Here is a 10,599-nt window from a genome sequence, read left to right on the forward strand (position 1 = left end):
CAAAGCTGCAATGTACAAGACAGTATAGTATTAGCATAAGGATAGACATATAGATCAATGGAATAGAACTAACAGTCAAGAAATAATTGACATTTAAGATCATCTGATTTTCAACAAGGGTGTCAAGACTATTCAATGAGGAAACAATAGTCTTTCCAACAAATAGTGCTGAGACACTGATATTCATGTGAAAAAAAAAGTGAATTTGGGCCCCTTACACCATATAAAAAAATAGCAAAGATCATAGACTTATATGTAAGAGCTAAAACTATAAAACTCTTAGAAGAAAACATAGGTGTATATCTTTGTAACCATGGATTAGGCAATGGTTTCTCAGATGTGACACTAAAGACACAAGCAACAAAAGAAAATAGATAAATTGTACTTCATCCAAATTTAATACTTTTGTGCATCAAACTATTGAAAAAATGAAAAAGAACCCAGAGAATAAGAGAAAATATTTGCAAATCATATATGATAAGAATCTAGTCTCCAAAATATATAAAGAACACTTACAACTCAACAATCAAAAGACAACACATTTTAAAAGGAAAAGTAGTCAAAGTATTTGAATAGACATTTCTCCAAAGAAGTATAAAACTAGCCAGGAATGCCTAGGTGGCTCAGTTGGTTAAACATCTGCTTCTAGCTCAGGTCATAATCTCCCTGCTCAGAGGGGAGTCTGCTTCTCCCCCTGTCTCCCTCTGACCCTCCTCCTGCTTAGACTCTTGCTCTCTCTTCAAATGAAAAAAAAAAAATCTTTAAAAAAAGAGCCAATAAGCCCACAAAAAGATATTCAACATAATTAGTCATTGGGAAAATGCAAATCAAAACCACCATGAGATACCACTTTATACCTACTAAGATAGTTATAATTTTATTTTATTTATTTTTTTTAAGATTTTTTTTTTAAATTTTTATTTATTTATGATAGTCACAGAGAGAGAGAGAGAGAGGCAGAGACACAGGCAGAGGGAGAAGCAGGCTCCATGCACCGGGAGCCCAATGTGGGATTCGATCCTGGGTCTCCAGGATCGTGCCCTAGGCCAAAGGCAGGCGCCAAACCGCTGCGCCACCTAGGGATCCCAATAGTTATAATTTTAAAAACAGAAAATAACATGTGTTGTCAAGGATGTGGAACAATTGGAACCTCTGTGCATTGCTGGCGGGAACATAAAACTGATCTAGAAAACAGTCTGGTAGTATGGTAGTTCCTCAAAAAATTAAACACAGAGTCACCATATGACCTAGCAATTCCATTCATACATATAGATACCAAAGAAACAAAAACATATGGCCATGCAAAACTAAGTCAATGAATGTTTATAGCAGCATCATTTATTTTTTTTTTTTTAGCAGCATCATTTCTCATAGCCAAAAAGTTGAAACAACCCAAATGTCCATCAACTAGTGATGGATAAAGAAAATGTGGTATGTCCATACAATGGAATATTATTTGGCAATAAAAAGAAGTGAAGAACTGATGCATGCTAAAACATGGATGAACCTTAAAATATTATGCTATGTCAAAAAGCCAGATGGAAAAGCCCACATATTGTAGGATATACAAAATGTCCAGAATAGGCAAATCCACAGAGACACAGAGCAGATTAGTGGTTGCCAGGGCCTAGAAGAAGAGAGACATCGGGAATGACTGCTGATAGGTATGGGCTTGTTGTTGTTTGGAGTGATGAAAAAGCTCTGGAATTAGATAGCTGTGATAATTGCACAACTTTATGAATATACTAAAAACACTGAATTGTACACTTTAAAAGGGTGAATGTTTTGGTATGTAAATTACATATTAGAACAAATAGAGACATGCATGCTAGAATAAAAATGAAAATTTTCTCCCCTAAAGTTGCAAGAAAAAAGAACTGATGTTAGTATTGTCATGTCATTCATGAACTGATGGATGGAGGATAAATTACTGTATCATTTTGGAAGGGCAGTTTAAAAATATGTGCATTGAGTCCTTCAACTTTTGAAATTAAATTTCATTTGAGCCAATAAGGTTTTGTGCAAGAAATTTAAAGAAAAATATTACATATGTTTGCAACTTTGGTTTCTTTATAACATTGATTGTAATGGAGAAAAAAATGAGAGACCAACAAAGTGAACAAACTAATTTGAATAAATCATGTTATATTCATACAAACTAACATGCTCTGTGTAGCCATATGGATACTCCCAAACACATATTAGAATGATATGTGTTAAAATGTTAGTACTCATTATTTTGGGTAGTCAAATTATTTTTATTTTATATCAATAACTTCTGGCTACTATCACATAAAACTTGTCTAAAATTGTATCTTGTTTATTTCCTTACTTATTATCAATTCCTTTACTCTAGTAGAACACAAGATCCCTTAAAGGAGGGCTCTTTCTACCCTAAATATTGTAGTATCCTTGGGCCTTGTTGCTCTAAGTAGGGCGTGAACAAGTATTTTTAAGAGAATGTGTGCATTAATTTCATTTTAAAAAGTTGTTTTTGAAAACCACTCCTTGTCTCCTTGTCTACATTACGTATGGGTGTGGTCAATGACTGTGGAACTCTAAATGTTAACTGTTTTTAATGAAACCACACTAAACTTATGTCTTTATGAAATCCCACTAAAATGCAGAAATGACTGTCTTCTAAAACCTTGTACATCAAAAATAATTTTATCACTTCTCAAGTTGTCATTATGACTATCAGCTGTTATTTTGCTTCCACAAGAGGTATAAAAAAGTACTGTTTATCTTTTTTTTTTTTTTCTGTTTATCTTTTATGTCCAGGTAGCAGATCCTGATCTCACCAGAATAATGTTCTGTGCTTTATCTTGACTTTTTATTCTTGATTTTGAAAAACAAATAAACAAACAATAAACACCTAAAGGTTCCTGAAATAGCCAAGGCTTAATTATGTTACAGTTGGCAATTTTTATTCTTTTTTTTTTTTTGTATTTTTTTTATTGGAGTTTGATTTGCCAACATGTAGCATAACACCCAGTGCTCATCCCATCAAGTGCCCATCACCGAGTCACCCCATCCCCTGCCCACCTCCCCTTATTCTTAAATATTATATTGTCACTCTACTAAATAGCCAATCTAGTCATTCATTATTTTCAGTTACCTATGTGACTCCATTAATCAAGCGACTAGTCTCCTTTCATTAGACTCTTTGATGTTGCTTTCCCAAGTTCAACCCCTAAGTTCAGAAAAATTAAAACTTCATGATGTCTTTTACTCTTAAGGTATCTTTGGGGCCTTTCTGAGGGCCAAGGGACAACCACAAAGACTTATTCTTTTACTTTTTAAAGAAAGGGATGCTAAAAAGTAAAAGTTTTTTTTTCATATGGTCTATATTTTTTAATTAGATCAACTCAATAGTAAGAATTGCGTGGGAAGAGCTATCAGAGGAGGAGCTCAGCCATCCTTATATTCATTCCATTCAAACAGATGTTATTAGTAATAAATACATGACAAAGATGACCCTTTACCTGAAAACTCTGTTATTCTTTATTTTCTGTGTAATCTGCTCAGAAACTAATCTCATTGACCATTTGTTTTTATTTTGACATTAGTTTAAATGGGCATCCTGGCCCTCAATTAAGATACTTTTTTTTTATGTGCCAAAACTCAGAGAAAAAAACCTGTTATCTTAGATTCTGGGTCTGAACTGAGCTGTGTGAGATGGAAGACACCTAGGAATCCATCAAGATGGCCTGACTGGGGACACCTGGGTGGCTCACCAGTTGAGCGTCTGCCTTTGGCTCAGGGCGTGATCCTGGGGTTCAGAATCGAGTCCTGCATCAGGCTCCTTGTGAGGAACCTGCTTCTCCCTCTGCTTATGTCTCTGCCTCTCTCTTGTGTCTCTCATGAATAAATAAATAAAATCTAAAAAAAAAAAAAAAAGATGGCCTGACTGACCACTAGTCCCACAGATGAGGGCTGTCAGGAAGTAGCATTCAAACCTATGCATCATGGCAGCGCAGGGCGGGAAACGCTTTCCCAGGATGTCTGGCAGGCTATGGTGTGGCCTATCCAACAGTCCTAAGGGCTCAATAACTGAGGGGATGGTTGTGGGAACAAACCATGCATATGGGAGCCTCTGGGACGCAGTAAGTGTTCTATCAGCCTGGGAGGGCACCCTGGGTCTGGGGTTGTGGGAATGGACAGGGATCCCAGTCAGGACTTTAATAGAAAACAACAGCAACAAAATACCAGTCATCTTAAAGCAACCTTGAAAAAGTGGGAACCCGAAATTACCTTTGGGACAAACTTTCTTGGTTTTGGGAAAGCACTATGAATGACCCCTTCAATGATAGGGGTTTAGTATAAGTACCCACACCAGGGTTGCCCCTGCTGTAAACAAACTCAGAAGGTAAATGACAAACTGGGAAGCTATGCAGTGTCCATGATCTCAAAGTGAATCTTCTAAACACGTAAGGAGTCCTTAAATACCACTGAGAAAAGACTCAGAGGCAAAGAAATATGAACAAGTTTTTTATAGAAAAATAAATATAAACAGTATATAAGCACATAATATTTATGTAGATTACCTTATAAAATATATAAATGAAATATCAAACATGTGAGTAAAAGAAATGCAAATTAAACCTAGGATGAGATATATTGATCTACTTCTCAGATGGACATAGAAAGTTCAATGTATAGCATTAGGGGATAGAAGGAAATAGGCACTCTCTGTCACTGTTCGTCTGAGATCAAACTGGCTAGAGCACTCAATTATTTGAAATGTGCTCCTTTTAAGCCAGCAATGTCTTTCCTAGGAATTTATCCTACGGACATATTCGCGCATATGTCCACAGATGTATGAATGTATGTACTTCAGCTTTATTTATGGTTGCAAAAGCCTGGAATTAAGCAGTAAGAAAAAAGGTTATCGGGGCACCTGGGTGGCTCAGTGGGTTAAGCATCAGATGCTTGATTTCAACTCAGGTCTTGATCTCTGGGTGGTGAGCCTTCTATTGGGCTCCATGCCCAGGGTGGAGCCTAATGAAAAAAAAAAAAAAAGGAGGGGTATCAGTACCTACCAGGCCTATAAATGAAATTATAGTAAAGTCATTCATTTAATAAATATTTTTGAGAGCCCATCACTACAGATGCAATTCTGTAATGAAGTATAGCAATTAAAAAAAATGAAGTCAATCTTTATGTATGACTATGGAATGATCTCCAAGATATATTGACAAAATGGAAAACAAGTGAAAAATATAAGGCATGCTGCCATGTGTATGGTGTGCTTCCAATTTCTTTCTTTCTTTTTTTTCTTTAAGGATTTTATTTGACAGGGAGAAAGTGCACAAGCAGGGGGAGTGGGAGATGGAGAAGCAGGCTGCTGCTAAACAGGGATCCCCAACCCTGGACTCAATCCCAGGACCCTGGGATCATGACCTGAGCCAAAGGCAGGTGCTTAACAGACTGAGTCACCCAGGTGCCCTTCTGCTTCCATTTTCATGATGGAAAAACATGCATGCACCCACAATATGTATGCTTTGATAGGCATAGAGTATTTCAGTAATGCCTACATCTGGGAAGAACTGGGAACTGGAAACTGCAAAAGAAGGCTTCTCAATTGTCCTATTTTTGTGCAACTTTAATTTTTAACCACATGCATGTACTACTTTTTCTCATTTAAATAACTTATTTTAGAATACATGTAGTAAGGAAAATATAATAATTTTCTATGAGAATCCTAAAAAAAAAAGTAAATGCAGAGGGTCCAGAAAGTAAAATGCTGTGTGTCAGTCATCTCTGGCTATGTCCTCTGGGATTCCAGGAGACAGCTCTCTGATGACTTCTGCACTCCCTATCTCCCTACAAGAACACATGGTTAGTAGAAACCAGTAGGGTAAATAAAGCTAAAATAACTGGTCTTTATTAGTAGATGTTTAGTGACCAGATGATCGGAGGTTACAATTCCTTTAATTATTGAATGTTCACATCTTAAAGGGACACCAACAAGACAAATAGTTTTCAAGATGGGGCAACTCTCATCACAATATTCACGTATTGTGGTAATCATCCAAATTCCCATGCATCATTAGCTTCTTTTATTCAAAGACTGAGTTAGAGTGCATCACAGCAGGAAGTTATAAGAACACTTTTCCTGCAGTTCTCCGAATAGAGTATCCACTTATGGACTCTTCCTTTGTTAGTCTTTCTGGATACAAAAGAATGAAATAGACCAAGAATAGGGTTTTTCCCTCTCTTCAGTTCTAAGATTCTTTCTCCTTCCTTGGAAATACTTCTATTTTCCCAGAAATCTTTCCAAACATTTAACTTTAACCTGACCACATATGGTCACACAGCAATGGGTACCAGATTTAGAAATATTATAAACTCCAACTCACTAAAACTGGCTGACTATAGCCCGTGTTTATTTGTATTCAGAGGGCAGGATTGAATTTTTTTTTTCTTTCATCAGTGAGGAAGCATCAGCTTTGTCCGTAGTCCAAGTTTACTGTAACATCAGCCAAAACTATGACTTTGTTTGTAACTCATCAGACGATGACCTCAAGCCTGACCTACAGCAGCCCATCTCCTGGGATGAAAAAGGTCATTTAAACACCTCAGCCCCTAGTCATTAGGAGAATACAAAATTTTATCTGAATTTAGTATTCTTAAGGTTAAGGTCTTTTCACAAAAGTAATACAGAAAAAATGAGTAATGACTTTTTAAAAAAGCTGAACAGGAATTAACTAGACTTGAAAACTTGAAATGTTTCTTCAGTAGTCCCTCTATAATAGAAAAAATGTATTTCATTATAGGTGAAGGGGATTGAGAGTACACTTGTTATGATGAACACTGAGTAATGTATAGAATTGTTGAGTCCCTATATTGTACATCTGAAACTAATGTAACACTGTGTTAATTATACTGGAATTAAAATTAAAAAATAAAATAAAATTTTAAAAATGTATTTCATTGATTCAAATTCTCTAGAACATTATGCTTTCTGAAAAGCTAACGTTTTGGCCAGTAGTTTAGTCAATGAGAAATGAAATTACAGTGAAGATTCCATTTAGAACCACTGCAATTTGAATAGATTGAGCTGAAGTTAGTGTTTTCACTGTCCCTGCAAAAGGCGAAGCAAAAAAACATTTTTTTTAAAGATTTTATTTATTTATTCGTGAGAGACACACAGAGACATAGGCAGAGGGAAAAGCAGGCTCCATGCAGGAAGCCCAATGTAGGACTCCATCCTGGGACTCCAGGATCACACCCTGGGCCGAAGGCAGGTGCTCAACCACCCAGGCATCCCTAATTCCTTGCTTTTATTTCCTTTTGATTTCCCTTTCACAAGACTGTTGTGCTTATAATTATTTGTGTAATGTCTATTCACTGATAGAGTATGATTTCCAGTCTTTGATATAGAAAACCCTCAATAGTACTTTTGATGGAACAAATGAATGTTTTAAGACTTTGGGTACATTTTATCAAGTTGGTTTGAAAAAGTTGTGTCAATTTATACTTTTCCCAAAAGCATGGTGGAAACCTCTTTTTCTATATTCTTTTTATCTCACGTATTGTCTTAAATCCAATCATTGAACTACTTGACATAAAAAAATAGCAATTCACTATTGGTTTAATTTGGATTTCTAAAGTTATGATAGAAATTGAATACTTTCGGGGCACCTGGTGGCTCAGTTGATTAAGTGTCTGTCTTTGGCTCAGGTAATGATCCCAGGACATGGGTCTGGATCTATCCCGGCATTGGGCTCCCTGCTCAGAGAGGAGTCTGCTTCTCCCTCTCTCTGCCCCTTACTCATGCTCTCTCTCTTTCTCTTTCTTGAAAAAAAAGATAAAATCTTTAAAAATTTTTTTAAAAATAGGAGATCCCTGGGTGGGTCAGTGGTTTAGCACCTGCTTTCAGCCCAGGGCATGATCCTGGAGTCCCGGGATCAAGTCCCATGTCAGGCTCCCTGCGTGGAGCCTGCTTCTTCCTCTGCCTGTGTCTCTGCCTCTCTCTCTCTCTCTCTGTGTCTCTCATGAATAAATAAATAAAAATAATAAATAAATAAATAAATAAATCTTTTAAAAATTGAACACTTTTTCATGAGTTTATTGGACATTTTTGTCTTTTTGTTTTGTGATTCGTTAATCTTAAGTGTGACAAGTGCTAAGGCACAGTCATTTAAATGTTATCTGAGAAGTGCCTAAAACATCAATTTTCAAAGCAACACTCTCTGGTCTAAGTTACCAGATTCACAGGCAATATCTTTAGGCTATAAACATCCAGAACTTTAACTTTTAGTCTGAAAGGGAATGAGTCTTATGTTTGCACAAAAATGAACCATAGAAATCTCTATGAGCTGGATATTTGAGGGAATATAAAAGAAATCCAGTCAGGTAGATTTACTTTTTGGCTGCTCTTTTCTGCTCATCATGTTTCCCATATAGTATGTATTTTTAAAGGACCAAAAGGTAAAATATACATTAACCATTTTTCTGGTCAATTATTTAGTCTTAATTTTATTTTTGCTTCTAATGTGTTTGTTTTCCCTCACAGTTCCCTATTCATTTCTCTTCTCCATTTCCTGATCCACTTAGAATAAATTCCAGTGTGCAGTCATATCCACATCACTGGTATTAAGTACTCTTAATGACATCAGTGTGTAGGCTGCAAAAAGTATCTGACTTTTGAAAGGGGTTAGTCATGCAATTTGTGTGGCCCTGTCTTCACTTAAAGCCATAAAATTAAAAAAAAAAAAACAAAACAAAACTACATCACTCATATGAAGCAATATGATACAGATTTCTTTATTTTTTGCAGTTGCTGAGGGGTATCAATTCTCTTGAGATCTACAATCTAATTCACACCCATTAATCACAGGTCATGGCTTCTGATGGGTGGTGTTGTCAGTGTTTAGGTCCAGCTCATTGTGATGTTTCTAGAGGATATTCTTGTATAATGATAAAATGTTCAGAGTAAATGTAAGCTGAGACTTCAAGACAACTGGTCACAGTGTAGTTTCAACATCACCATTCACACATAGAATGAAGAGGGAATGTAACAGCAACTTATGATAATGAAACTGAACTCTTTTCTTTAAGAATCATAGGAAAAAGAGAGGTTCCTGGGTGGCTCAGTCAGTTGAGCTTCTGACTCTATTTTGGCTTCAGTTGTGATCTCAGGATCACAGAGCTCTGCACTCAGTGAGGAGTCTGCTTCGGATTCTCACCCTCTGCCCCTCCCCCTGCTCTCTCTCTCTCTCAAATAAATTAATCTTTTAAAAAAAAAGAATCATAGGGATGCCTGAGTGGCTCAGTGGTTGGTCTGAATTCAGCTCAGGGCGTGATCCTGGAGTCCCAGGATCGAGTCCCACATTAGGCTCCCTGAATGGAGCCTACTTCTCCCTCTGCCTGTGTCTCTGCCTCTCTGTCTGTGTCTCTCATGAATAGATAAATAAAATCTGTAAAAAAAAAAAAAAAAAAAAAAAGGATTTATAGAAAAAATTAAAGCCTGTGTGCAAGGCATTGCCATTATATAGTCAAGACAGGTTAATAAGACCTGTTACTGCCCAAACCTTGAGTAGATCTTCAGTTCTCAAGAAATCCGATCATATTTTATTGGTCCCTTAACTCTTTTAATCTCTAAGACCATTTCATACTTCTTTCTTGAACATCAAACAGCCTTCACTTTTAGTACACCTTGTTTGCTTCTTATTTTACTGAAGATAAGGGAATCAATAAGAATAGAATTTCCTTACCTTCCCACCATCAAATAACCAACTACCTGCTCTGGCCTCATATATGTAGTCTACCCAGCCCCTGTTCTGTCCTTTGCCTACTCCCACCTAAGCCTTGGGTCAAATTTCCTTTCCTCTTGATGAAGGAATTTCCTCCAGCATCACTTTTCCTCTTTTTTAGTAGATTACTCCCATCTCTTTCCTATGGTCAAAAAAGCCCGTCTCTTCCCTTGACCCCACATCACTACTTTTCAGATACTACCTGTTTACTACTTCTCTCTACAGCAAAATTCCTAAAGGACTGTCTAATAGTCATCTCTTCCACTTCCACCCATTTGTTTCTGTTTTAGACCTTTGATTTCATCTATGGCTTAAGCAACTGTATGACAACAAAAAAGATGTCACCCAAATTCCACTGGCCTCAGACATCAGTTATTCTCATTTTATTTGTGCTCTCTTCTTATTTTGCTCATTGGCTAATGTCCTTTTTTTTTTTTTTTTTTTTTTTTGGACTGTTGCAATCATAATCTAGGAACAATTTTATTTTCTATTCTCCTTGTTTGCCATTATAATTTCTTATCTTACTACATTATTTACAGAGTTCATATTTTAAGGATTAAATGTCATCAAGTCAGTATGTATATACTTCATTCCACTATCCACTATTTCAGGCCACATAGATGGCCTGAAATAGTTTTACCATTGTTACAAATACTGCTGTGGTAAAGTGCCTCACGTACATAACTTACCAATTTACCAATAGCTTTTGTGTGAATTGTTTGTATATGTTGTGGAGGAGTCCTTTAAAATGTGGTGTAACTATCCTATGAAATAGTGGCTAATATTCAATCTGCTATGGAAATAGTATAAGACCCTAATAATATCACATCCAGCTGGA

General features: G+C 36.4%; 1 protein-coding gene across 1 annotated transcript in view; it reads right to left on the bottom strand.

Annotated features, from left to right (window-relative positions):
• FGF2 (fibroblast growth factor 2) overlaps positions 1-4,797 on the bottom strand; it is a 76,632-nt gene extending 71,835 nt beyond the window's left edge. Inside the window, exon 1 of the mRNA XM_038565228.1 lies at positions 4,792-4,797. Within this exon, the coding sequence (XP_038421156.1) occupies positions 4,792-4,797 (6 nt within the window). The remainder of the gene's footprint in view (positions 1-4,791) is intronic.
• Positions 4,798-10,599: the final 5,802 nt, after the last annotated feature.

This window comes from Canis lupus, chromosome 19 (assembly GCF_011100685.1).
Source record: "Canis lupus familiaris isolate Mischka breed German Shepherd chromosome 19, alternate assembly UU_Cfam_GSD_1.0, whole genome shotgun sequence".
Lineage (NCBI taxonomy): Eukaryota > Metazoa > Chordata > Mammalia > Carnivora > Canidae > Canis > Canis lupus.